This window comes from Corvus cornix, chromosome 19 (assembly GCF_000738735.6).
Source record: "Corvus cornix cornix isolate S_Up_H32 chromosome 19, ASM73873v5, whole genome shotgun sequence".
NCBI lineage: Eukaryota > Metazoa > Chordata > Aves > Passeriformes > Corvidae > Corvus > Corvus cornix.
Window position 1 is genome coordinate 1152856 of NC_046348.1, and position 27533 is coordinate 1180388.

Genomic DNA, 27533 nt, shown 5'->3' on the forward strand with positions numbered 1-27533 from the left:
TGTTTCTAGGAGCTTTTCCAAGGTCAGTCCTACCCTGACTCTGATTTTCCTCCAAATTAACTTGATTTTTATTTGGAAACATCCTTAAGCCCCAATTTCTAAGTGGATTTTGGTGTCTGACAGATAAAACACTTACACAATGCTGGTCTTGAGTTTATATCGTGGGCAAGTTTGGGTTGTGGGGTTTTTTGTTTGATTGTTTCAACCTCTTTTGATGGGTTTGTTTTTATGTTTGCTGATCTGCAGGAATCTGCAAGGTCCCAGCAAGGCATCAGCAGGTCTGGGGTAGCTGCTCCATGCCCCTTGTGCCTGGAGATGGAGGAGGGAGAGCTGATCCATTCCCACACAGCTTCATCCCACAGATCAGGTTGGGCCAGCTGCGACTCCCACGGCTGATAAATAAAACTTCTCCAGGTTTAGTGGTTCCCCTGTTGCTTTTCCCACATCTTGCTCCAACTCCAGCATTTCTTTCCCTGATAGGTGAGCACAGGGTTTCATTCCCTGCTGGAGGGAGTCCAGCTCAGGGGTCCCAGCACAGGAAGGAAGTCCAGGGGAAGCCCAAGGGGCACCTCTGCTCTGGAGCCAGGCTGGGAGAGCTGGGGGTGCTCACCTGGAGAAAAGAAGGCTCCAGGGAGAGCTCAGAGCCCCTTGCAGGGCCTGAAGGGGCTCCAGGAGAGCTGGAGAGGGACTGGGGACAAGGCATGGAGGGACAGGACCCAGGGAATGGCTTCCCAGTGCCAGAGGGCAGGGCGGGATGGGATATTGGGAAGGAATTGTTCCCTGGGAGGGTGGGCAGGCCCTGGCACAGGGTGCCCAGAGCAGCTGGGGCTGCCCCTGGATCCCTGGCAGTGCCCAAGGCCAGGCTGGACACTGGGGCTTGGAGCAGCCTGGGACAGTGGGAGGTGTCCCTGCCCATGGCAGGGGTGGCACTGGATGGGCTTTGAGGTTCCTTCCAGCCCAAACCAGTCTGGATTCTGGGATTCCCCTCCTGCCCACAGCCCCACTTGAACATCCCCTCCACTGGCTCTGCCTCATCTCCACCTGGCCAGTTTTGGGAAGACCACAGCTCCTCAGGGATGTCCAAAGAATGGATGTTTGAACAGTACACGGGCCCCAGAGAACAAAATCCCCGGGAATTCTACCCCAAAGCCTTCAGCTGGCCCAGGGCACGTTCCCTCCCTCCCTCCCTGCAGCCAGGGGTGCCCACACCTCCTGCAGTCAACCACAGAGCAGAGCTGGGGAGGCACCTGCAGCAAACTCCCCTTGTGCTGCCCCAAGCCCATCCCTCGGAAACCGGAGCGGATTTGTTCCCACACGTCCCAGAAAAGCCCTTCCCTGCAGCACCCGCAATTCCATGACTAATTCAGGCTCCTCAAAGTGAGGTGGGCAAAAAGCCCACGAGGAACTGGATTCATCCCTGCCTCCTGTGAACCCTGAAAGCCTAATAAAGCCTCATGAATAAATTACAGGCTTTTCCAAACAATGCATCATCCTGGATCCCACCACGCTCCACATCCCGCATCCCCCGGCATGCCAGGAGAGGTGACAGTCCCTGGGAATGCTGGAATTCACACCAGGCACTGATGGACAGGGATTCTGGGTGCAGCCTGTGTCAGCTCCCTCTGCCTGCACCCAGACTTGAATTCATTAATCAGAAGCACTGAGAGGGAGACGTTGGAGGATGATCAAAATCCCACAAATCCCATTTCCACGGACATGTGGCAGAGGCAGAAAGTGCCTCCATTATAAAAATAAATTCCACCCTAAGCAGGGATGTTTCTTCCATTTTGGTGACAGGCGCTCCCTATTTTTTAGATATAGGTTCCTTGCAAGCCCAAACCCAGCCCAACCTCCATCCAACAATGGAACAGTGCCCCCATTACACTCCCACCCACCACTCTCCATGGCAATTCCATGCAAAGCCTCATGGAGCCTGAGTTCCCAGTCAGGCTGGCAAGGCCAGTCTGCGCTTGCAGTGCATTTACTTTTATAAAAACAGAGGACAAAAAAACCCAAATAAAACCAAAGCCTCTTTCTCCCAGCCGGCAGCTCTGCTGTCCTCCCTCTGCTCCCACCCGTGGGAACCCTCTGCTCCCATGGGCTGCCCAGCCCTCACCTCAGGCCCCCCAGATGCTGGAAGAGCTGCTTGCCCTGAACACCCTCACTTGGTTTCTTCCCAGGAAGAGACTGCAGAGTTTTATGGAGAATGCAAGCAGGAAGAGAAGGATTTGATTCTCTGGATGTGGAGAGAGTCAGGCTCCCGTGTGGAATTCAAACACACTTTTTGACAGCTTTGCTTTTGTTCTTTTGCTCTCAATATTTCAACAATGAACAATCATACTGATACCAACTAAACAGGCAGGAGGTTTGTCCCAGTGAAATGCCACTACATCTCTTTGGAGGGTTTCTGAAATTGAGAGGACAGAGCCGGGGTACCCCTGGGAGGATCGATGTCCCTGCCAGGGCAGGGGGTCACTTTTGCCTGAAGAGCTGCAGGAGGAGGCTCTGATTGCTGAAATCACCTCTAACAACAACTTGTTGTACCCCTTTATTTCCAAAGCTGCACATGGAGCACTCAGGAAAGGCTGGGAGAGCTGGGATTGTTCAGCCTGAAGAGGAGAAGCTTCGAGGTGACCTGACTGTGGCCTTCCAGGACCTGAAGGAGCCACAGGAAAGCTGGAGAGACACTTTGGAAGGGCTGGAGGGACAGGACCCAGGGAATGGCTTCCCAGTGCCAGAGGGCAGGGCTGGATGGGATTTTGGGAAGGAATTGTTCCCTGGGAGGGTGGGCAGGCCCTGGCACAGGGTGCCCAGAGCAGCTGGGGCTGCCCCTGGATCCCTGGCAGTGCCCAAGGCCAGGCTGGACATTGGGGCTGGGAGCAGCCTGGGACAGTGGGAGGTGTCCCTGCCATGGCAGGGGTGGGATGAGATGGAGATCCCTTCCAACCCAACCATTCCATTATTCCATGATTCCCGTGCCTGGGAATGCCACTGCATCTGCTCCATGCACATAAATCCCCTGGCTTGGCAGCACCAGAGATCTGCCCTGTTGGATCTAGAGGACAAATTCTGGGGGAAAAGTCTGGGATATAAAGGGGAGATGCCACACTTTTCTTCTGGAAATACTTCTAAAGGTCCACCCTGACCCTCAGCCCATTTAACAGCAGCAGTAAAAGCAGCTCAAGTCAGTCGTAAACCTCAAAGGGATCCCTGAATTGTGCTTGACTTAATGAATCCAATAATCGATTCCTGCTGCACAAATAAGGTGTGGGATGGATCAGCTAATAAGCATTCTCAGTTAATTGCTTTCTTCAAGTGACAATTTGTACAAATGATACCATCAAAGTAGTAATAATATCCCTATTGATTAAATTAATCTCGAAAAGACAACTCAAATAACTTTAATTAGCAATGCATGACACCAGCACGAAATGCTCTGAAAAGAACCTTGCAGCCCATCCCAGAGCTTGAAATCGTGGCAGCAGCCACGGCACAGACTTTGGCATCTTTAGTCCAGCAGATACACACAATTTCATGGAGCATCTTCAGGGAATGTCTGTGAGTAACCATGGAGAGCCACGGCTGCTCCCTGCAGAGCACAGGCAAGGCACAGGGCACAGGCTGCCTCCCCCCTTAATCACACACTGAATACCACAAACAGCTCTGGAAGAAACAACAACTTTTCAATGGAAGGAGCAGGAATGGGGAGTGAAGTCTCTGTGCCAGAATTCCCACCTGGAGCTGCTGGGGACCCACAGCAGCAGCAGCAGCAGCACTGTCAAGCCATGAGAATTGGGCACCAGGTTTATGAAATCAGAGCAGAAACCCCTTCAAACAGAAAAGGACTAAAGAGCTGGCCCAAAGCTCGTTCAGAGAGAGCAGGAGTGGAGCTGGGCCAGGAGAAGGGGACGCAGCACCCCCGGCACCCACAGACCCCAGTGACCCCACAGCCTCCCCAGGAGGGCAGGGGAGCCTCGAGCGATGGAACTGTGGAATCCCAGAGCGCAGAGAGCCCAGAGCCACGCTGCAAATGGGACCGACAGGGCTCTTCCTTTAAGGGTTTTTAGGGGGTTTTAAGAGGCTCCTGCAGGACTTTCCTCATTCTGCTCACTGAACTCGGCACTGACAGAAACACAAGGCCCAGGTGTTTCCCCACAACAGGCACAGTGCAGCTCATTTTACACCATGTATGGAATCATGGAATTCTTTAGGCTGGAAAATTCCTCTGAGGTCTTTGAGTTCAACCGTGCCCCCACAGCACTGCCAAGGCCACCAGTGGCCCATGTCCCCAGGTGCCACATCCCCACTGTTAAACCCCTCAGGGATGGGGGCTCCCCCACCCTGAAGCACATTAATAAAATAGGACCCTTTACAGGGCTTTGGCCCTTCCAGGTTAGTCCAGCCCAACCCTCTCAATTCTTTATCTCATTATGGTTTTCAGATTCCTTGATTGAATTTCCCATGACAGGGTTAGCTTCTGCTTTTGCCTGAAACACTCCACATTTTCCACCTCCTTCTTGTGGCCTCGATGAATTCATTGTTTCCTTTTTGTTCTTTGGGCAGTTCTGGCTTTAGATTTTTTAGATATTTTGGTGCCAAAACCACTCCCAGGACTTGAGGTGAGGCTGCACCAGTGCAGAGCAGAGAGGGACAATCACATCCACAAAACATTTAAAAAGCATCCCAGGATTCCCAGAACAATGATGGAATTTGCTCCATCATACAAGCAAAGAAACACTTCCTGCATTTATATTCATCCAGGAATCACTGAAACAACCAAGGAACCCCCAAATTACTTCTGGGACTCTAGACAGCCTCTTCTCAGGCAAAACAGCAAAACACCCCCAAAAAGCCTTCATAATTTTCTATTCACTGATCCTTAAAAGGATTTTATTAATAAAGAGTCCTTCTTTACCACTGTGCCACGAGATCTTGGTCACTAAAGGAGACACTTGCACAGAGATTGATTTCTGGAGCTCGAGAATCTTTAAAATTCTACTCTGTGTGGTCTTACAAGGCAGGTTTTTAAGTATTTTGGCTCTCAAAACCACCCATAATTTAAAAACCTTGACCAGAACCCACAGCCTGAGTGGGAAAAGGTATCACTTAGAAACTCAAGCTTGGGAAAGTCAAATTGGGGAAGAGAAGGATTCCTTTTTTTTCCAAAAGGATATTTATTGGCCTTATTTAAAAATCCAGCACGTGAAAAAGAAGAGGACAAATGCTCACCACTTTCTCTGAGACATCCATCTGATTTTTCCAGTTAAGAAGCCAATCTTGAGTGAAATCCCCCCAAACCAGGCAAATGAGCTGAATTACTGTGAGAAGAGCAGCTCCACGATGAGACCAAAAATCCCAAATCCACACAAACCAGGAGAGCCACAGGAGGAGCTGGGTTTGGAGAGGGATCTCTCCAGCCCCACTGCAGGATGAGCAGGAATCACAAGGAGAGGAGCTCTGTGGCACATTTAGAGCCTTCAACTTCCACTCCCTTGTTTAAGTGAGGTAATTGCTCCTCATAGCCAACAACAACAGATTTCTGAAGGTTCCTCTGCCTTGCCAGCAAAGCAAATATCCTCTGGTAAATCTCGGAGCTGAACAATGATTTTTCATTTTTACAACAGCACAATCAATGCAATTTCCCCAGTTAGAAGTCTCCAGCCTCCCCCTGTGAGCTCGTTAATGCACGAGTGTTGCACTCCAAACCATGCCTGGGAGAATCTTGGCAGACTCTGCCATCCTGGGTTGCTCTGAACACGGAATTCATCGCTGATGAATCACTTCAGTGTGTGTAAACACTCGAATCACTAAGCCAGATCTAATACTGTACACAGTAATCAAGGGATGGTGTTGGGGCGGCGGCACCGAGGCAGCTCTGAAATCCTGGCTCGTAGAGTTTTGATGCCTTTTCCTGGTGTTAAAATCAAGAGTCATACACAGTTAGAAGGGGAAAAGGGATTTTACCTTGGTATTTATTTTAAGGATCCTTAGGTGCACACGTCCAGGTCATATGCATCGAGATGCACCCCCACCGAGTGTGTGTGTCCCCCCAACATTGGGTATAACCTTATAGGTGTTACTAATTAGCAGATCTATCCAAGATTCCCCAATGAGAGGCTCAAGTGAGCCCCCCCTCCCCAAGGAACCTTCCCCTGGATGGTTCTATCTTGGTTTACAGAATGTGTTCTGGAGAGCACCTTGGGGTCTGGGGCACACTGATCCCTAACTACAAAGCTTCTAAAATGTTTAGTCTCTTAGCTTGACAAACAAGTCCAAGAATGTAGGCAAAAAGCACTGGGAATACAGAAGTTGTAAAAAGGTATAACAGGGGTATAAAAGAAAAGGCAAAAATCTTCATGGCATCAGTTTCACTGCTCAAAGCTGTTCAAAGCAGGTTCTGTGCTTGTGAACACATTTTATTTGCAGATGCTAAATGCCTGGAAAAGATTTGCAGGCTTTGTGTCTTCCTGAGACACTCACAGTAGTCTCAGCACCCCCAAACGCTGCTCACCCAACCATGTTTCTCCTGGTATTTGAGATCCCTGTAACTTCCAGCAACACTGTGGCAGCACAGCCAAGTTCAAGCTGGAAATGCCCTTTCATTTCAGCAGCTTTTTGCATCGGGTCAGACAGATTAAAATCCAAGGCAAAAAATTAAACTCACCCCTAAAACCAAGGCATTTTTCTCCCCTGAAGTGAAATTAAAATGCTGTGAATCCCATCACCTCCCAGCTCCCCTGAAGGATTCCAGTAACTGTTCAGGCCAACTCAGTAAGAGCTTTGGGTTCCTTACAACACGGTGAGGCGACATTTTTGCTGCCCAGGTGGCACAAACCTTGATGCCCAGCTCGATGTTCTCCCCTCCGTACACGTCCATGCCGGGGTCCAGCAGCCCGATCTCCCCGAAGAATTTCCTGTTCACCACGAACGAGCAGCCGATCATGGCCGGGGTCCTGCACCGGGAGAAACCACAGGAATGCACAGTCAGGGACGTTTCCCAGCCCTTACTGGGCCATGGGCTCATTTCTGCAAAGCTGCTGGGTTCAGGTGCTTCCCACCACTGGTTATCCCAAAGACTTTGTGGAAGTGAGCGAGCTCTGTGCCTTTGAAGACATTATTTTACCACTGCAATCAAATTGTCCAAAATTTTTACCATTGCAATGAATTGCCCAAAATCCAAGCTCATTTCAAAATGGAGAAAGGGTTTTCCTGGGGTTAAATTCTGGAGGAGCACTCAGGTTGTGGCTTTGCTGGAAATCCCTTGGGGTGTCTGTGGGCAAGGGTACAAGCTCTGCCCATAAACAAGGGAAATACAATAATGCCCTTTCCTTTCTCTGACGTCCAGCATGGAGTAGATTTTAGGATGGAATCTACTTTTTAGGGTATTCCAGGAAAGAGGGTTTCCAGTTGGAACCACAAAGGAGCCATCACTGCCAGCAACAAGCTCGCTGCAGATTTGCAGCAGCAAATCCTTTAAGAACTGTTTGCAGAACCATCTGTGGGGTCGCTTCCCAGCCGCCCCAGTACCAGCAGGGCTCTGGGTTTGGGATCAAGGTGTCACATCCATCCTGCACCTCGTGTGCTCCAGCTCAGAGCTCTCAGCTCACACTGCAGGAGTGAGGAAGCTGGGAGCACCCATGGAATAGCCCACAGAGGGAGGACACACACAGTGCCGGGGTGAATCTGTCGTAACTGTGCAATTTTAAGGACGTTATAGAGGACTGTGGTTCCTAATGACCCTCATTACTTGCAAGCCCCTGGACCAGCTCTCCAGCTGCCACAGCTGCCCTGAGATGAGGATGCAGTTGTGATTCACACACTCTGAGATCACATTTCAGGGCGTTTCTGGAGCGCTTAGCGCTGCCAACCCTCTCCCTAAAACTGCACTTTGCCCAGAGCCCAGCGCTGAACAATCCCGAGCGGTTCTGCTCGGGCTGCTCGGGCGCACTCAGCTGCTGCTGCCGTGGTTTGTGTTTGTTTGCTGGGCACAGTTTGCCCCTGGCATGTTCCCTGGGCTAAAACAGAAACATGAAAAGCTATAGGAGAAAGTTTCACAAAGGATGTCTGGACTTCAGGCGGCTCTCTTGAAAGCTGTTTATTGCATAGGCGAGGTTACAGCAGCTCAGGGAGTGGGTATCCAGAGCCAGCCCTACAGCTGCCAGCTCCAGCTGTAGGCATACCTGAAGCCGCTTTCTGTTCAAGTTACAAAGCATTAGATACTTTTCTTTGCAGAGTATCTTAACACATAACAACCAATAAGCACCATACCCAATACCTTTACATTTGCCTATAGCCTATCATAGCTACTACCATCACCATATTATAGTCATTATTATCCAATCACAAGAGTAAGTTATAATTTAAGCTTACAATGGAAAATTCTCAGACCTCTCTTCTTCTTGCTACATCAACATTTCTTGTTTGCCTGCAATATCTCTCTTCTTGGTAAAGACATGTCTTCTATTTACTTATGCTCTTCTTGAGACTTATTTACTTGGTGAAAAACATGTCTTTGTTTGTAGTCACGTACCTTTGTTCTAATCATAAAAATCTCCTTCCAACTCATCTCCAACCTTTGCCTTCTCAGTTACTCAGCGATCAGTGTTTCAGCAAAACATCTTTTATTCTATATCAAAACTTGCTTCCATTTCTACCTCATCCCCAGCTTCTACATTCAGAGATCTTTCTGCCAAGCCTACACACCTGTGAAACTTTCTTACCAAACTTTCATCCTCCCCAACAAAAAGCACTCTCCCGTTTGCCGGCTGCTCTCTGAATCCGTGCTGTAAAGGAAAAACCCAGGGATCCACTGAGTCCAGCAGCGAGCTGCCAATGAATTTTACAGCGAGGTCCTGCCAGAGTTTGATTTTTTTGGGGAGTTCCAGGACTTCCCTGCCCACCCTGAGCTCCGAGCTCTGAGCAGGGGGATGGGATGGCCCTTGGCAATCCCACACCACCCAGGAATGCCTGCTCTCCAGAGGGAAGCTGCAGAGGTAGGAACGGGGCAATAGGATCCTGTGTTTCCACAGCAGCCCCCAAATCCTGCCTCAAAGCCCATTCCAGTCCTGTCCAAGGCTGGACTAAGCAGGTTTGGCCTGCAGAGGTGGAGAACAGCCCCAAATTCACCCAGCCCTGGCTCACAGACAGTAAGGCCCAGGCTCCATCTGCACCTCACAGTGCCCAAATCTGCCACAGGAGTTCCTGGGGTCCCCAGGGCAGCCCAGGGCTCAGTAATTCCAAGGATTTCACAGCTCAGCTCCACCAAGAGCCACCAAACTCACCTTGGTGCAAACCACGAGCTCCTTGGATGAAAGCGTCTGCCCACTTTAATATTATTTATAGACATTTTAATTCTTCTAATAGAAAGTAGAAGAGCTGGGTGCTGCTGCCATGTTAAATTAGCTCCAATTGGAATCCATCAGAGGGTTTTTCCAATAGATTTCTTCCCTGACAGCTGGCTCAGCCTTCCTTCCACGGAGCAGGATAATGTTTCATGGTTTGCTGCCACGCTGGTACTTAAGATTTCAATTCTCTTGCTTTATTTGTAGCAAGTTAACTGCCATTAACAGAAACAATTCCTTCTGAAATGATAACCACCTTACAGATGCCAAATCTAATAGTTCCATTATCCTAGATTACCTCCTGGAATTTAAGAGAAGGGAAAATTGCTCTGTTTTTTTCCAGAGTATGAACAACCCAGTTCATCTCCTCCACCAGGAATAGGTGTGGAAACCTCTGACTTCTCCAGTCAAAACCTGTTAGAGGCACTCAGAGAAGAGGCAAAAGCCAGAAAAAGAATCCAGGTGAAAGTTTCAGACAAAGGAAATTGCATTTTGGACCCAATAATGTGGATCACTGGGAACTCTCAACGAGGTAAATGAGCTTTTCCGGGCTGGAAACAGCTCAGGAGCCATGAACAGGAGCTGTACCCTGAGAAGGCTTCTCTCATTGTTTTTATAAATCATGGAATGGCTTGGGTTGGAAGGACCTTAAAGCCCATCCCATTCCATCCTGCCAGGGGCAGGGACACCTCCCACTGTCCCAGGCTGCTCCCAGCCCCAATGTCCAGCCTGGCCTCAGACACTGCCAGGGATCCAGGGGCAGCCACAGCTGCTCTGGGAATTCCATCCCAGCCCCTCCCCACCCTCCCAGGGAACAATTCCTTCCTGAGACTTCACAACATGACTTCACTTTATAAAGCACAGAGCCACCAATCCTTCCTAAAATTCTGCTGGAAGCAGCTTAACTGGGATTTAGCAACTTCACCTTCACGTTTTCCTCTTTCCCATTGTGCTGCACATCTTGTTCCAGCCCAGGACACCGGGAAGCTCCCGAGGCACCGCTCCTGGTCCCTCAAGCAATCCAAATTAAGTGCTCCATTCTCCTCTCTAACAATGCCTCCACATTAAATAAATGAGGAATCCAGCAGCGCTCAACAATTTCAATAAAAACACCATTTGATTTGGTGGTAAATCCTTCAAAAAGGTGGCCGCTGACAATAATGGATCGCTCATCCCCAACGAAATAATGGCCTGCAGACAAAGAGCTGATAAAGCCTCTTGTTCCTCTGCCCCTTAATTAAAAGCATTAACAGAGCTTGTTTTTAAAAATCACCCAGCTCAGCCAAATGCATTTTTATTTGTCCCCACAGCTATTCTCCCTGCAATGAGAAAGGAAAAGCAGAAGTTGGCAGGGAGGAAGAGCAGAGATGTCGGGCAGAATTCTTGGGTTTGTATCCAGAACTCCACAGTGTTCCTTCCTTGCCATTCTTTTGGTTGGTTCCTCTGTAGAACAAGTGAAGGAAGGTCAAGAAGAGCAGCTTTTATGAAATATCCTCCTCATGGATCTCTAAATAAAGATGATGGAGATACAGGGAAAAACGTTTATCCTGCTCTATTAAGTTACTTTAATGCTCTTCCTTTCTTTAGCTCACAGTTATCATCTAATGATTAAAAAGTCTCAAGGAGATTGCTCCTTCAATTCGAGGAAATTAATTTTCCCCCACAATTGGATTTGGCTTCCGATTTTACACTAAAGAGCAGGTTATAAAATATGTAGAAAAGAGATATTAAAAAAGTAATTAGTGGTTTTACCATTGACTGCAAGAGGCTGAGAACACACTGGAAGAACTTCCAGGGTGTCCAATTCCTGTTAAACTGCTGCTGCTTTTAATAAACTTGGATCATGGAGTTGCTCACCTTCCACACCACAAGGCACTGCCCCACAGTTGGGACATTGGGACAGTCCTTTACCTGCCCAGAGGAAAGTTCTTGGTCCCTCTCCCAACCCTGCCATTCCTAATTTAACACACTCAACTCACACAATTCCAATCAGGGAATCCTGGAATGGGTGGGGTTGGAAGGGACCTTAAAGCTCATCCCATTCCACCCCCTGCCATGGGCAGGGACACCTTCCCCTGTCCCAGGCTGCTCCCAGCCCCATCCAACCTGGCCTTGGGCACTGCCAGGGATGGGGAATCCATGGAATAACCTCTGCCAGGGCCTGCCCACCCTCCCAGGGAACAATTCCTTCTCAATATCCCATCTAAACCCACTTTCCATCAGTTTGACCCCATTCCCCTTGTCTTGTCCCTCCAGTTCCTGATGCAGGGTCCCTCTCTGCCTTCCCTGGAGCCCCTCCAGACCCTGGAAGGGGCTGTGAGGTCTGCACACAACCTCCTCTTTCCCAGGCTGAGCAATCCCAGCTTTCCCAGCCCGTCTTCATAGGGGAGGTGCTCCAGTCCCTTTATCAACTTCATGGCCTCCTCTGGCCTTGCTCCAACAGCTCCATGTTCTCCCCACACTGGGGACACCAGAACTGTGCAGGACTCCAGCTGGGGGCTCATGGGAACGATCCCATTTTCCATTTGGAGATTTCCCACTCCTGCTGCCTCTCTGCACTTCCCTGATCCAGCTGGGGCTCACTGGTGGGACCCAGCATCTCAGCAGGAAACTCTGGGAGCCTCTGAGCTCCAGGGCTGAAATTCAACCAACTCACAATATGTAGAAAACATCAGGTAAATTATCAGATTAAAGCCCCTGGCTTTAATTAGTGGCCTATCCATGGTTTCCCTGTTGACAGCAGGGAAGGGAAGAACACCACCTCCATTTGCAAGTGACACTCTGGGATAAAACACTGGATTTTCTCTTGGCCAGAGGCAAGATTAAGGAGCTGCTTGCAAAAGAAACAACTGCCAGTGCTGTCCCCTCTGTGCTCAGGGAATAAATAAATATTAAAGCCTGGGATGAGAAACATAGGTTTGTACAAGGGAATTATTTGTGTGGAAATGGAACACAAGGATGTGGCATTAGGGATTGACCCCTCTGCTGATCAAACAGGGACAGCCAGAGCCTGCCCCAGGCAGAATCCATCCAAACCCTCTGCTCCACTGGCAGCCAGCTGCGTCCTGGGAATCAGGGATGCCAGGATGGAGCCTCCAGCTCTGACTGCTCCCTGACCAGTCCAGCCACTGCAGCACCACACTGGGCCCAGTCTGAGCTCAGCAGGACAGCTCTGGGGGGGCTGAGGGGCAGCATCCCTGCTGAGTGTCCCCAGGACACCCTGGAGCTGCCACCATGGCCAGGTGACATCCTGTGCTCAGGGCACCTGCAGCCAAGCCCTCTGCACAGCCACGAAGGAAAGCTCTGCTCCCTCAGGGCCTGGGGCAGAGAAAGGAGGAGGAGAGGAGCTGGAGGAATTTAAAAGTCACTGGGAAGCAGCAGGCCTGGTTTCCAGTGGCACTTGGCTTCTGGACCATCCACTCCCTTGGGAACTGTCCTGCAGAGCCTGACCTGGCCCCTGGGGTCCCTGGAGGGGGAGGTTGGGATGGGAGAGGTTGGGCAGAGCCTGGAGCTGGAGTGAGCCCATTCCCTGAAAGAAGTTCCTGCACAGGGAAATGGGGTCCAGCAGAGCAAACCAGAGACCCAGAGACAAAGGTGGCCCTGCCCATTGTCCCTCTCGGCTTCATCCCACTCCCTGTCCTCAGAGAGGGCTGGGCCACATCCAGGAGGCAACAGAGAGGGTGAGGATGAGGCAGAACCCCCCTGCCTGGCCCTGGCCCTCTCAGCCTTCTCCCCACGGGCTCCTCAGCCACAACCCCAAACACGTGGTGCCTCCATCCCAGTCCTTCCTTACCCCATCGCAGCTCCTCCCAACCCCAAACCCATGGTGCCTCCATTCCAACCCTTCCTCTTTTGCATCCCAGCTTCTCCCAATCCCAAACACGTGGTGCCTCCATCCCAATCCCTCCTTACCCCATCCCAGTTCCTCCCAACCCCAAACCCACAGTGCCTCCATTCCAACCCTTCCTTAGGCACTGGAACGGGCTGCCCAGGAAGGGGGTGGAGTCACCATCCCTGGATGAGGTGCTCGGTGCCGTGGTTTGGTTGATGAGGAGGTGTCGGGTCATAGCTTGGACTTGATGATCTCAAAGGTTTTTTCCAACCTATTCAATTCTGTGATTCTGTGATTCCTCATTTCCATCCCAGCTCCTCCCAACCCCAAACAGTGGTGCCCCCATCCCAACCCTTCCTTACCCCATCCCAGCTCCTCTGAATCTCAAACACCCCGGGCAGGCAGGATGCATTCCGTGGAGCAGGGTTTGCTTTGGAAGTGACCTCAGCCCGTGGATTTCTGCGGGAAGGGCCGAGTGTCCGAGCCCAGGGCGGCAGCAGGAGGCGGCTGCTGGCACTGCCCAGGCAGGAGCCTGATGGCAAAAGCCCAGAATGCAGCGTCACACACAGAGCACGTGTCCAAAGCGGAATCACACCTTCCCTCTGCCTCCACTGTGGGACATGTCCATGCAGAGCAGGAGCTGGGAAGAGCCATGCTCCCAGCGCCCCTTCACTGCCAGGGGAATGGAGAAAGCTGGACCTGTTTGCCAGGAATGTTCATGAGGGAACGGCATCTCAGCCCCCAGCAGTGTCGCTTCCTTCATCCCATCCCCAGGGCAGCATCTCCAAGAGCTGTTCCCCGCACGATTCCGGTGTCCCTGCCCCAGTGCCCCGGGTTAATTGTCTGTTTCCAGCGGGTTTATTTCCCTGCTAAGTACCACAGAACCTGTGAAACAAATTAAAAATAAGAGATACCACATAAAAGAGATGCTGGATTGAATGGCTTCGTTGAATTTACTGGAGATTAATACCACTTAAACTTTGAATGGCAAGGAGGCTGTGAAAACTGGATTTTTAAAAAACCTCTTACATCTACCCATGCCTGTGACCTTGCTGAACACACATTTGACTTTGTCACTGTTCTCTGCTCTGGGACTTCAGGTGAAGCATTTAACTCCTTTATGCCTCTGTTTCCTCCTCTGTCAGGTGAGTCTAACACCTGGCTGCTCGTGAGAAAAAACATTTCTAAATCAGTTCAGTGCTTTCCCTGTTGGAATGCCGAATTCACTGCTGATATTGCCGTGGCTGCCAGACCCCTCAGGCTCTGGGGAGAAAAGCACTGGTGGTAACAACCTTCTGAGCAAGGACTGGCTGTTTCCCAGCCTTGCTGCCAACCCCAGCAGCATCCAAAATTGGTGCCCACCCCGAGCTCAGGCACAGCCTGGGAACCACTGCTGATTTTGATTTCCTCCTCCAAGCTCAACAGCAAAATTTCCCCTCCAAGATGAAAACTGCTACCTCAGTCACTGCCTAAAGCCTTTTTCTTCCTGGTGTGTTCTAAAACCCCAAGGATGGCCCAGCACTGAGGATCCCTGGATGCTTGGACACCTCCTTCACACCGCAGGCGCTTTTGCAGGAGCTCCCCGATGGATGTGCTGCTCTAGGCTGCCAAAACGCTCACGTGCAGGGAGCAGCTGTCCCCAGCTCTCTGTGTTTTGTCACCTGAAGTGAAACTCCGGCCCCAGGATCAGGGCTGATCCCATTCCCACGGCAGGAGCCCTCATGCCAAATCCCATCCAGCTCTCACATCCACCCAGCTGGGACCTCACAAAAGGCACCAGCCTGGAAAAGCGTTCCAGGCTGAGAGCCATGAGCTGGGCTGAGCCTTGCCCAGGGCCAGGAGAACGTGCAGGAGGTGTTTGGGGCTGTTCTCCATCACTGCAAACAGCCCCGGTGACATCTCCAGTGCTCCTGGTGCTCCTGTCCCCTCTGTCCCAGCAGGGGCAGCATTTGGGGGCTGCACTCTGAGTCCCAGAGTACAAACCCCAGAGAAGCCACCCTGGCCAAGTATCAGCAGTATCAGCAGTGAATTCAGCAGCTCCAGTGGGGAAAGCACTGAACTGATTTAGAAATGTTTTTTCTCACGAGCAGCCAGGTGTTAAACTCACCTGCCAGAGGAGGAAACAGAGGCACAAGGGAGTGAAATGCTTTGCCTGAACTTGGCCAAAGTCAATTTGATAATTTCCTTCCAATGGTGCTGTTGAGAAACAGAGGAAAGAGCTGCAGTGCCAGGATTGTCCCTCGGGATGAACTTGGAACAGGGCTGCTCGTTTGAGCCCATTTCCTGGCAGTTGCAGGAGGCACTCGGGGATACTCTGTCCTTCACTCTGGGGGGACCCTCTGGCACACAGGGATGGGTCCAGGTGCCTCCCCAGAGCTCAGGGGCCTGAGGGTCCTTCCCACAGCCCCTGCAGCACATCTGCAAACATCTGCAAACATCTGCATGCCGAGGGTTTGACCCTTAATGGGCCCCATTTATCCACCAAGGCAGAACTGGGGGAATAACTGTGATTACTCACTGGGATTTATTAGGGACACTCCCACAGGAGAGGCCACACAGAGTCTCAGGCTTGGGGCTGAGATAAAGCAGAGCAGGATTTTCATTTGTGCACTGGCTCATACTGGAAGCCACTGAAAGATGCAAGAAAAACACTTTCCCTGCCTGGAAAGGCACTGCAGATCAAGGCAAGACACAAAGGGAGCCCAGATGAGCAGAGATGAGGAGTCAGGAAGGCTCAGTACCTGGTAAACCTGGTTTTATTTTCCCTCTGTGACTGGTCCCCTAAAGCTGTGCCCCTCAGAGCAGATCTGGAAATCGCTGTTCCCTTTGCCCCACACAGAAATGATCCAGCTCATCCTGTGAGCAGCCCCAGGAGCTGAGCCCCAGCCTGGGCTCCACCAGGAGAGGGATGTTCGCTGCTGTCTCATCAGTTAAAACGTGGTCACCAACAGGAGATAAAGCTCTGACAAAAGCGGGCACTTTGAAATTCTGATCTGAGCCTGGAGGTGAGGAAATGCAGGTGTCCCCACCTGGGGATCCCTGCTCAGCAAAGCTGCTGCTCCAGAGATCAGTGCCATTCCTCTTGGAGTATTTTTATATTCAATACAAATATCTGTTTCCTTTCTATTGCACCTGATCTCTAGGGTTTGGCGAGGAGAGGTTGAAATGAGATGCTCTGCAAGGTTCCACCCTGAACCATTTTGGGACTCTCGGAAATAAAAGGCCACAAAATCTTTGCCCTTGCCAGAGGTGAAATCTCAGCACCCACGTGCTGTCACTGGGGAGTTTGAAACGGTGTGAATCCAAATCCTTAATGTGGAATTTATGATGAGACTTCACTGTCTCTCGAGGAGCTGGGGACTGGTTGGAAGGTGCTGCGAGTGTGAAAGCCCGGATCTGGTGGGGCCCAGAGCTGGGCCAGAGTGGCTGCCAATTAGCACAAATGAGCTTCTAAACTACTTCTGGGGGCCTGGCAGGTAAGGAGAGCACACCCCCCGTATTAACCACCCTCAGCAACCATCAATCATCAGCACCCAGCCCCGAGCACCTCCTCCGAGCTCCTTGGGGGCTGCAATCCCAGGGGAATTTTCCATTAAACTGGCAGTGTTTGCCTATGCAAAGAGGATAAAATCAGCCAGTGGCTTCAAAGTTCCCCCAGAAGTAGTTTAGAAGCTCATTTGTGCTAATTGGCTGCCCTGGAGGGATCTCTGCTGAGATAAGAGATTTTGCAATCGCCCAGCAGAGATCCCTCCAGGGCAGGGGCTGGGCATACCCCACAATTGGCAGCCACTCTGGCCCAGCTCTGGGCCCCACCAGATCCGGGCTTTCACACTCGCAGCACCTTCCAACCAGTCCCCAGCTCCTCGAGAGACAGTGAAGTCTCATCATAAATTCCACATTAAGGATTTGGATTCACACCGTTTCAAACTCCCCAGTGACAGCACGTGGGTGCTGAGATTTCACCTCTGGCAAGGGCAAAGATTTTGTGGCCTTTTATTTCCGAGAGTCCCAAAATGGTTCAGGGTGGAACCTTGCAGAGCATCTCATTTCAACCTCTCCTCGCCAAACCCTAGAGATCAGGTGCAATAGAAAGGAAACAGATATTTGTATTGAATATAAAAATACTCCAAGAGGAATGGCACTGATTTCTTTAACACTTGGCACTTACAACCTGACCGACAACAAAATGAAGTGCAGCAAAAGGGAAAGAGAAAAGGGGACCAAACAGTTCCTCAGAAATCCCTCAGATGGTGACCAGAGTTTGGGTGGCCAAGACTGCACGTGCTCATCTAATCCCAAATCTAATCCTAAATCCACTCCCACTGCCTTTCAGGTGGGAGCACCTCGTTCCTCATGGCCAAGGCAATGGGAACCCTGCAGGTTTGGGGTCTCTGCTGCCCTGGGGGGCTGGCTCCTGGTGCTGCTCACACTCCCTGAAGGGCCCTTCCAGGAATGCAGGAATTCCTCATCAGGAGCACGACCCTTCAGCAGTAACTGTGCTGTAACTCCATCTCCTTGCACTGCTGCCAGAGTGCTAATTAAATGGTAATTACTCTGGGATGTAATATGTATAACTATCAGGCACTTAACAGGGACGTGTTATTTACTTTGCTGTTTTTAACATGAATGTATTTTCTCTCAAGGGCAGCCGAGCAGCTGATTTTCAGGCGTGTTCTTCCTCTCCACTGAGCATAAAAATCACAATGAGCAAATTTCACAGATAAACGAAGTTCCCTTTGTCTCAGGCACAACAACAACCGTGCCCTTGTTAAAGCACTGAGCTGGGGCTGAAGGATCACGGTTAACACCCTGAGCCTGAGCTTGGTCCCAAAGTGGGACTTGGGCAGCGATTTCTGACCTATCTTCCACTGAAATACTCCTGCAGCTCCTCCACTTGCTCCAAGTGACATCAGCTGAAAGAAACTACAATAAACTGACTTGTAAAGGCGAAGATGGGCTTGGGTGAGCATCTCTCCAGAACAGACCCGCTCTGTTTACGGCTGAAACACCATTTTTAATCTCTGAACACTCAAACCAAACTGCAGAAATCAGGAGAGGAATCTCCCTGAGCAAATCACTGCCTGGAACAAAGGTGCTGCGAGCCCGAGCTGTGCATCTGGGGACAAGCACACAAAGGAACTGTGGCCTGCCACAAAGCTGAGTTGAGAAGTAATTCCCTTGACAGGTAGAACAGAGCACAAGTTCCTGTCAGCTCCTAGGACCAAGAGGAACAGCAGAGCAGGGAAAGGCTGAGGCCATGGTTCGGTCAGGTTGTGCTGGGGGAGCAGCCCCAGAGCCCCTCTGCCACCACAGGGTGATTTTGGGGTGATTTTGCACGGTCACATTCAAATCTCCAGTACGGCCACACCTCACCCACTGGTCCCAGTCCCTTCAAACCCTCAGCAGCAGCTCCTGAACACCAATTCCTCCTCAGCTCTACATTCCAGGTGCTGCTGGAAGCTTGTGGTGGGTGATGCCATCAGCAGTGGGTTTGCACAGCCCCTGGTGCTCTCTGAAGGATCCCTGCAACAGCTGGGAAAGACTCAGGAGCCTTCAGTCGTGGGGAATTTCAGGGATATTCCTGCAGACAGAGTTTAGGTGAGTGATTTCCATGCACATCACGGGGAGTGAGGAATGGTTATTGACAGCTGGAGCAGCTCCACTCGCTGGGAAACGAGGGAGCAGTGAAAGAGCCCCGTGAGCACCTCGAGGAGCTGAGCGATGCATTTATTGTGACACCTCCTTGATAGCAGCTATTTCTGGGGAGGCAGCTCCCAGCTTCATCTCACCCTTCACGCATCCCTGGCACAGCAGCACAATTCCAGGGAAACACAGCAGATCCATCCTGTGCCTCCAGCCTTTACCAGCAAATGTCACTCTCATTGCTCAGCGCTGGGTTTGTTTTGCTTAAAGCACCGAGCGGAGCTGATGGGAAAGAAAAATGAAAATGGGCAAAACTGCAGCGAAATGGAAATGCAAGCTTGGTAAAGATGATTGCCAGGGAAGGGAACTCAGGGGTGGAGAAGATGGTTGGGATTCACCTCCACCTGGATTCCTGCAGATCCACCCAACCACAAAGCACAGAGCCCGATGTTTGCACAGAGATTTATCCCAGCTGCTTGTTTAGGGTCAGGCAACTCAGAGCCAGCAGCTCCCAAAGCAGGAACCCCATCCCAGGTACCCTGAGCATACCAGCAGACCCATGGAAATCTGTGTTTCCTGCCTCAGCTGCACAGGCTGGAGGCACAAAGTGATGCAAGAGCTCTTTGTACAGGCAGAGTGGAGCAGTGCTGAGCACAGGGCAACCAGGAGAGTGCTGCAGATCAGCTCCTGACTGCAAACCCTGAGCACCAGCACAGCCCTGGCTGACCTCTGCTGGCCTGGGGCACACTCACCATGAGCCCCCTCTGGGACAGCTGCTTGGGGCTTTTACATTCTTTTCTCGAGCGGGGAGGGTGCTGGTGTTGCTTTTTTAGTTTGCTTTGGCTCATTGTTTGTGGGGTTTATTAATCACCAGATGCATTGATTTTTTTAAAAGCATAGAATCACAGAATGGTTTGGGTTCAAAGGAACTTTAAAGCCCATCCAGTGCCACCCCTGCCATGGGCAGGGACACCTCCCACTGTCCCAGGCTGCTCCCAGCCCCAATGTCCAGCCTGGCCTTGGCCACTGCCAGGGATCCAGGGGCAGCCCCAGCTGCTCTGGGCACCCTGTGCCAGGGCCTGCCCACCCTCCCAGGGAGCAATTCCTTCCCAATATCCCATCCAGCCCTGCCCTCTGGCAGTGGGAAGCCATTCCCTGGGTCCTGTCCCTCCATGCCTTGTCCCCAGTCCCTCTGCAGCTCTCCTGGAGCCCCTTTAGGCCCTGCAAGGGGCTCTGAGCTCTCTCCAAAACCTTCTCATCTCTATCCTGAACACCCCCAGCTCTCCCAGCCTGGCTCCAGAGCAGAGGAACTCCAGCCCTCTGGAGGCTGAGCCTCCTCTCCCAGTGGAGACTTGCATTCAAAGCTCTCTCAAAGTTGTTGGCAAAACCCTCAGCCAGCTCCTGGGTGACAAGAGTTCCCCTTCCTGTAGGAAATATGTAAGAAAAATGTAAAAAAAAATGTTTGGCTCACAGACTGAGCAGCCAGGGGCCACCCCCAGGCAGCTCCTGCCCTCTGTCACCTGGCAATGAGGTGCCAAGTTGGGATGAAGGGGCTCAGCCGTGTGTCCAGGTGGCATCAGCCCAGGCAGAACTGGAGCTGAAGAGCCAGGATTTCATTCCACACTGCACATGAGGGGAGCTGGTTTGCTGCCAGCATTCAGGGAGCAAAAGAATGCAGGAAACGGGGCCCTTTCCCCTCCAACTGTGGTCCTGAGGAGCAGAACCCCATTCCCTGGCTGCACACACAGCACTCAGCAGCAATGCTCCTTCCTGTGCTTGCAGGGCTTCCTTGCAACTCACGGCCAACGTGGCAGCAAAGCTCCAGGGCTGAGAGGGAGCGGGACAAGGCAGTCCTGGTTCCCCAGTCCCAGGGCTGGCACAGCACGGGAGGGACCTGCCTGTCACTCAGCCAGTCCTGCTGTGAGGGGTGCATGGGGGGGTCTCCCAGCTCTGCAGGGCAGGTTTGGAGCCTGAGGGATAAAAACGCAGCTGGGAGCAGAGGGAGCTGCTCCCACCTCCTAGGGCAAGGCGACACCGTGGCCCGGGGAATCCCAAGGGCTGCACCGTTCCCATGTGGCTCAGGAAGGATCTGCCTCACGCTCCAGGAGTGCTGTGGCCAAAGGGCTGAGTCCTCCTCGTGTTTTGCCTCGAAGCTGAGCAGTGTCAGATTCCAGGAGGGAAAGGATCTGCAGTCTGCCCTGGCACAGCTCCAACAGGCTGCAGCCTTTAACCAGTCCAGACTGACGGAATCCACAGGCTGGGAAGGACTGGAGAGGGGGAGGTCAGTGCCTGAAGTCCTGAAAGGGATTGGCAAGGAACCTTTGCCAGGGGATCACCTGCAGAGCCCTGCACATCAAAGGCTGGGGAACCAACCCGGGAGCTGCCGTGAGTTCATTCCCTAAGGACATGCTCCAAGAATTCCAGACCAGTTGCCCTCTGGCTCTTGGACAAACCTAACCTGCATTTATGCTGTGTCTTTGCAGAGGCTTCCTGCTTGTGGGAAACCAACACAAAAGCTCCAGTCTTGTGCCAGGAGCCACTGCTGGTTTTACTGCAGGGAGGAACAGCTCTGCCCTCTGTGCCCTTTTCCTACAGAGCACCACATGTCGAAAGAGCCAGGAGCACTTTCACTCCACTCCAGCTTTTAATCAGGAATTTTAATCAGAAAAAAGGTGCTGATTTAACAGCCTAAGGCAGAGCAGAGGAGAAGCTGCAACATCTGGGTGCCAGATGCAGGGGCAGGAAGTGGAGATGTTAAGGAGGGGATTGAGACAACCCCAGGCTCTCCTGGAGCTGTGGGATAAATGTGTACACAACCTCCATGGCACGAGGGCTGCCATGGAAAGGTTCCTAATCCCCACCTGAAACACATCTGAGCACTTCAGTGCTGCTGCCGAGCTGCACAACATCCTCTTCCAGCTCCCCCTGCTCTGAGAGGTGACACTGACATTTTCACAGGTGACACTAAATTGTGGCTGGCAGGCTCTCGTTGAGGAATTCACTGGGAACTAAGGGAACCATTAAACCCCAAATTGAGAGCTTGTGATGCATTTTAGAGATTCTTGCCTGGAAGTTTTAAAAAAATCCAGTTCTGTCCCAAAAAAACCTGCCCAGATTTACATTCCCAGGAAGTGCTGCTCCCTGCCTGCAGCTGGGCAGCACCAAAGGGAAGCAGGGGCAGTAAAGGCACTGAAATAACCTATGCTGGGGAAAAATCTCCCAGGCAGGGGAGAAACCAAACCAAAACTTTGCTCTCATCAATAACCCTGAACCATCACAGAGTCCCAGACTGGTTTGGGTTGGAAAGGACCTCAAAGCCCATCCAGTGCCACCCCTGCCATGGGCAGGGACACCTCCCACTGTCCCAGGCTGCTCCCAGCCCCAATGTCCAGCCTGGCCTTGGGCACTGCCAGGGATCCAGGGGCAGCCCCAGCTGCTCTGGGCACCCTGTGCCAGGGCCTGCCCACCCTCCCAGGGAACAATTCCTTCCCAATTTCCCAATTCCTTCCCTCTGGCACTGGGAAGCCATTCCCTGTGTCCTGGCACCCCAGGACCTTGAAAAAGTCTCTCTCCATCTTTCCTGCAGCTTCTTCAGGTCCTGGAAGGCCACAGTGAGGTCACCCCAAAGCTTCTCCTCTCCAGGTGAACAATCCCAGCTCTCCCAGCCTCTCCTCCCAGCAGAGCTGCTCCATCCCTCGGATCACCCTGGAGCCTCCTCTGGGCTCCTCCAGCAGCTCCAGCTCCTCCCTGGGCTGGGACCCCAGAGCTCTCTGTCCCTCAGCATTTGGAAACAGTTTGGCCAATTTTGGTTCTAATCTTGCAAACAGCACCTGATGTTTGCAATTAGAAGATATGAAAGAACCCCAAAATATGTATTTTCCCCAGGATCAGTGCTTACTCCTGATCTTCTCTTCAACTCAGCAAAACTCTAAACACGTCCTTGGCATCAAACTCCAACAGCTTCACATCCCTGATTTTATCCATTCCAGCCTAATCCTGCTCCAGAGCTGCTTCCACTGAGACCAAACCAGCTCATTCTAATTAACACTGACAAACAAAACTGCTGCCTTCCACCTGGGGGTCTGGGAACTCCTCCCACCCTCCAGCAGTTTTTAGGGGGCAAAGGAAATCCATGACCAGGGCACTACTGATGGAGCATTCCTGGGGTAACATGGGATTCTAGCCCTTCATCTGGAGCATCCCTGGAAAAAGGAAAGGAAAGGGCCTCTGGAGAGGTGGCAGGAGAAGCTCTGAGTTGCCCATAAAAAGCAAAACCAAAGCCATTTCCAGAAGGACAGTCTGGGTTCTCAGACATGGTTAAAGCCATCAATTCATTTCCTCTCCCCTTGGCTCATGGTCCTTGGCAGTGCAAGGAGCAGAAGGTAAAAGCAGTTGGCTGCTGCCCAGCCCTGCCCTGCCTGCTGCCCCCTCTGCCTTCCTCATTCCCTGCACAAAACTGGGATCTGCACCCACACGTTCTGCCCCTGGGTGGCTGCACAAGCTCGTCCCAGTGCAGTTGTGACTGGGGCCACTGGATCTGCAGCTGCTTTCCAGGTCCTGTGCTGGCTGCAAGGAAGGAGATGACTTTGAGTGATGTTAGAAACGTCAAACTGCCCCAAGAGAGTCAAATCTCCAAAGCACACATGCAGGGGGCTCTGTGCCCCTGGCTGGGTTTCCATCCCTGCCCCTCCCAGGTGCTTTGCTGGGAGCTCCAGGTGGGGAGGCACCTCCCTCACACTCCCAGAAGCTTCCCAGCTATTTTTTGATACAATTATTTTAGCAGAAAAGCTTATCTGGCCAATGCAGGCATTGGAAAAGCCCCGTGCATTGCCACAGGAGATCAGCCCATCACACACGTGCACACCCCCAGATTCCACAGCTCACCTTTCAGAGCTGGCTGGAAAACTCAGCTCTCCCTTCAAGCACAAAAATTGCTGCTCTTTTGCCTTTTCTGAGTGCCCTAAGTGCCTTCAGAGTTGCTTTTAAACCACACTGAGAGTCAGCTGCAAGAGCCAAAACTCTGCAGTTCCAGCCTGGGATTTGGAGCATCTGTGTGGTTGTTTTTTTCTCCCCATTAATTTAATTTGACAGAAACGAGCAGGAAAGCTTCTGGCTCCCGTGTGGGCAAAGTGGATAAACAGCAAGAATTTTAAGGGAAGCTGAAGCTAAACTGAAGAGAAAGAGGCTGGTGCCCTGGCTAACAGCCGTGTGTGCTTCCTCCTCCCCATGCCAGGCTCCGTGCCCTGTGTGTTATAATGAGACTCTTTTCCTGCTCTCCACTTGTTCCAACCTATCCTTACTGTTTGATTTGGACCATTTTGACTGGAAAAACATCACATCCTCTCCCAGGATGGATCCCAGGATGCAGGAGGAGAGGCAGTGCCCCACCACTGCCTGGCTGCCCCCAAATCCACCAGATTTGGACTCTGGAGCAGCAAATTCTCATCCTACTGCTCTGGAAAAACCTGCAAGAGTGATTAATTCCTTAATGGGAAGACATTTGTGTAGGTCTGTAGTGAGAACTGCATGAATTTAACATCACAATTATCCTTGCAGAGTTGACCTCAAAACCTTGTTTGGTTTTATGATTTCCCTGTTTTCCAGCGTGGGCAGCACTTGGCCCTTCCACCCTGGCCCTCCTCCTGGATGCAGCAGGACACCTTTAAGGGATGGTTGCTGGCTCCAGCTGATTCCCAGCCTGTGGAGCAGCCATGGGATGGATCCAAAGGGGAACGTCCTGACCTCTCTGAGCCCAAGCTTGTCCAGGCTGCAGCACTCCTGGATTTCTTCACAGCCATCCCAATCTGAAACACATCCAGGCCCGGAGGAGGCTCGGGGACTCATCCCAGTGCTGGATTGGAAGCTCTGCTTCCAGGGGGCAAGGGACAAAGTGCCTTTGTGTGCTGGCTGGAAGGGTGTGCGGGAGCTGGAGCTGGGAGATGTGCACAGGCAAACAGGCAGGGCTCTCACAACAATCGGTCACACCAGGCCTGAGCCTGACCCGTCCCTCTCCAGTCAGTGCAAAATCTGGGCTCAAGAGAAGAAAGGGTTTTGCAATCAGCTTCAGCTGATTTGGTCCAAGCCTGGCCTTCCAGGGGCCCAGGGGCAGCCACAGCTTCTCTGTGCCAGGGCCTCCCCACCCTCACAGGGAACAATTCCTTCCCTATATTTAACCTAAATTCCTGTCTATCAGTTTGACCCCATTCCCTTGTCCTGTCCCTCCAGCTTCTGATGCAGGGTCCCTCTCTGGCTCCCCTGGAGTCCCTCCAGGCCCTGGAAGGTGCTGTGAGGTCTCTGCACACTCTCCTCTTCTCTGGGCTGCAAAGCCCCAATATTCAACACCAGCTGCTTTGGGATTTTCCACAGGGTTATCAGCCACTCGTAAACAGTCAATAAGCCCCTGCTCAGAGAGATGGCAAAGGGTTTAGAGCTGAAAGAGGGTGGTGCTGTGGCAGAAAAAGCCACTACAACCCTCTCTGTCATGAGGGACAAACCCACTGAGAGTCCAAGCACCGGGACAGGGACGCACAGGGCTGTGGTTGTGCCGTGATCTCTGGTGGCCCTGTGAGAATCAGGATGCAGACACACCACAAAGCCCTTATCAGCTCTTTATCGACCAGTTTGGTTTTATTTTACCCACTGCAAAGCCACCACAACCCCTTGCCTGTTGCCCCTGCAGCCTTCTTAACTATTTTCTCTTAACAATTCTCTCTTAACTTCCTGTTTCGAAAACTTTGATTAGATTAACCCCCCCAAAAACCCCCAAAGTGACATTTTTTTTCAGGTGACATCAATGCCTGATTTCCCTTCAGCTGCACAAAGACAGGGGACGTCCTTCCCACCAAATAATGATGGAAACCAAAATCCCTGACCAAAATCACTGAGAACTGAACAGCTGCCTTGGAACATGATGCAGGCTTCAAAATTGCCATTTCAGGAGCTGCCAGCAGCAGTTCTCCCCACAGCAGTTCTCCTGCCCACAGCAATCCAGGCAAAACTAAAGTGCACTTGCCCAAAGCAGGGAATCCTGTCCCCAAGGTCACCCACAGCACAGGTACCTGCTTGGGGCTCTCTCACGTTAATGGCTTGGCAGAAGTCAAGAACAAAGTGGGGTTGGAGGGCACTGCCTTTGGGGCTGGGTTATTTTTAACCCCAATGCAAAGAATAATTCATTATGGGGACGATCAACACAGAGGGATCAGGGATTCTGGTTGCAAAACAAGCAGACGGCTCCAATTTAATTTTTAAAAGAAGGTATTTTCATTTGTACAAACACGGAATTCACTTTAGTGCAGTACTTCAGAAAAATTAAACTGGTGGTGTAAGGGTTGTTTCCATCAACGAAAGAGGGTAAGAAAGGCAATGCGGTTTCTAATACCTCTATTAATAAAATTTATGCAGGTTTGAGACAGGGAGAATGGCTCTTGTGAAAATAACCCCCTGCAGAAGCCAAGTGCACTCCCTTAGTTCGCTGTTCCACATCTGCACTGCATCTCCCAGGCTCAGGAAAGGGATTTAAAATCCTTGGAATTCTTTATGGAACGTGAGAGCTGCCAGCAAATTCCACTGTCTCAGTTCTGTATTCCTGAGCAACAAAGAAAAGATGGAAACCCAGCAGGAAATAGAAGGGGTGCTGGGGAAGCACTGCCACAGAGCACAGGTTAATCTTCTACAACTTCATCATTCGGGTAACTAATTTTCTGATCTATTTTCATATTAAATGTTTCATGCAGTGCCCTGATGCCCTGACAATCAAAACATTCAACATCACGGCTGAGAGACAGATCCAGGGTGGTTTCCAGCACTGTTTTCTTGGAAAGGACCTTGCCTTCGTTCTGCCTGAATACAACATTTCAGTCAAACCCAGCATCCAGATGGTGCCTCCTGACATTCCCAGCCAGCTCGAGAGCCCTGTGCTGCTCCATGTGGGGCTGAACTGGACAGAACTCAGCACAAGGATCAGCACAAAGGAAATTTGGATATTGGGAAGGAATTGTTCCCTGGGAGGGTGGGGAGGCCCTGGCACAGGGTGCCCAGAGCAGCTGTGGCTGCCCCTGGATCCCTGGCAGTGCCCAAGGCCAGGTTGGAGCAGCCTGGGATAGTGGGAGGTGTCCCTGTCCATGGAACAAGATGGGCTTTAAGGTCCCTTCCACCCAAACCATGCCATGATTCTGTGAGGCTCAGCTCCAGAGGTGACATTAATGCCAGGGGTGATGCCATCCCCATCACATCTCGGCTCTGCTTTCCTCTGACACCATTCCCTGTGCAGCAGCATGGCAGCAACAGCTCCCCTCTGCTGGTTAAAGGTGATTCACACTCAGGACCTCGAGAATAAAGAGGCAAAATTCTAAAAACAATTTGTCTGCACTGCAAGCCCCATTGCAGGCAGGCTGGATCCAGGGCCACGCACAGCCAATAAATTTACCACATCTTCAGAAAACAGCTCCCTGTTGCCCTTGTCACCACAGGATCACTTTGGGGCACAGCAGATTCCTGCCCCAGCACTAACACAAACCATTATTCAACACATGGGCAAGTGCCAGCAGGACCAAGCACAGCTGCTCACTCCAGACATTTGACCTGAAAATCCCATCAGCCTTCCCAGGAATGCACGGGGCCCTCTGTGTGCCCACATCTCCTGCTGCCACTCCGGGAGCCAGGGCTGCTGGGCACAGCTCCCGGGGCACACACAGGGCACTCGGGCACCGGGGGCAGAT

At 51.6% G+C, this 27533-nt stretch overlaps 1 protein-coding gene across 2 annotated transcripts in view; it reads right to left on the reverse strand.

Annotated features, from left to right (window-relative positions):
• Positions 1–27533, reverse strand: part of GALNT17 (polypeptide N-acetylgalactosaminyltransferase 17) — a 209646-nt gene that overhangs the window by 64108 nt on the left and 118005 nt on the right. The window contains exons 1-3 of one of the 2 annotated variants that reach the window (XM_039562777.1): positions 18796–18801; positions 16306–16310; positions 6836–6953 (exon numbers count right to left, since the gene is read on the reverse strand). In XM_039562777.1, the coding sequence (XP_039418711.1) occupies positions 6836–6943 (108 nt within the window). In that variant the 5' untranslated portion in view covers positions 6944–6953; positions 16306–16310; positions 18796–18801. Of the gene's footprint in view, positions 1–6835; positions 6954–16305; positions 16311–18795; positions 18802–27533 lie in introns of those variants that run through there. The other variant, XM_010409779.3, reaches the window with a different exon arrangement.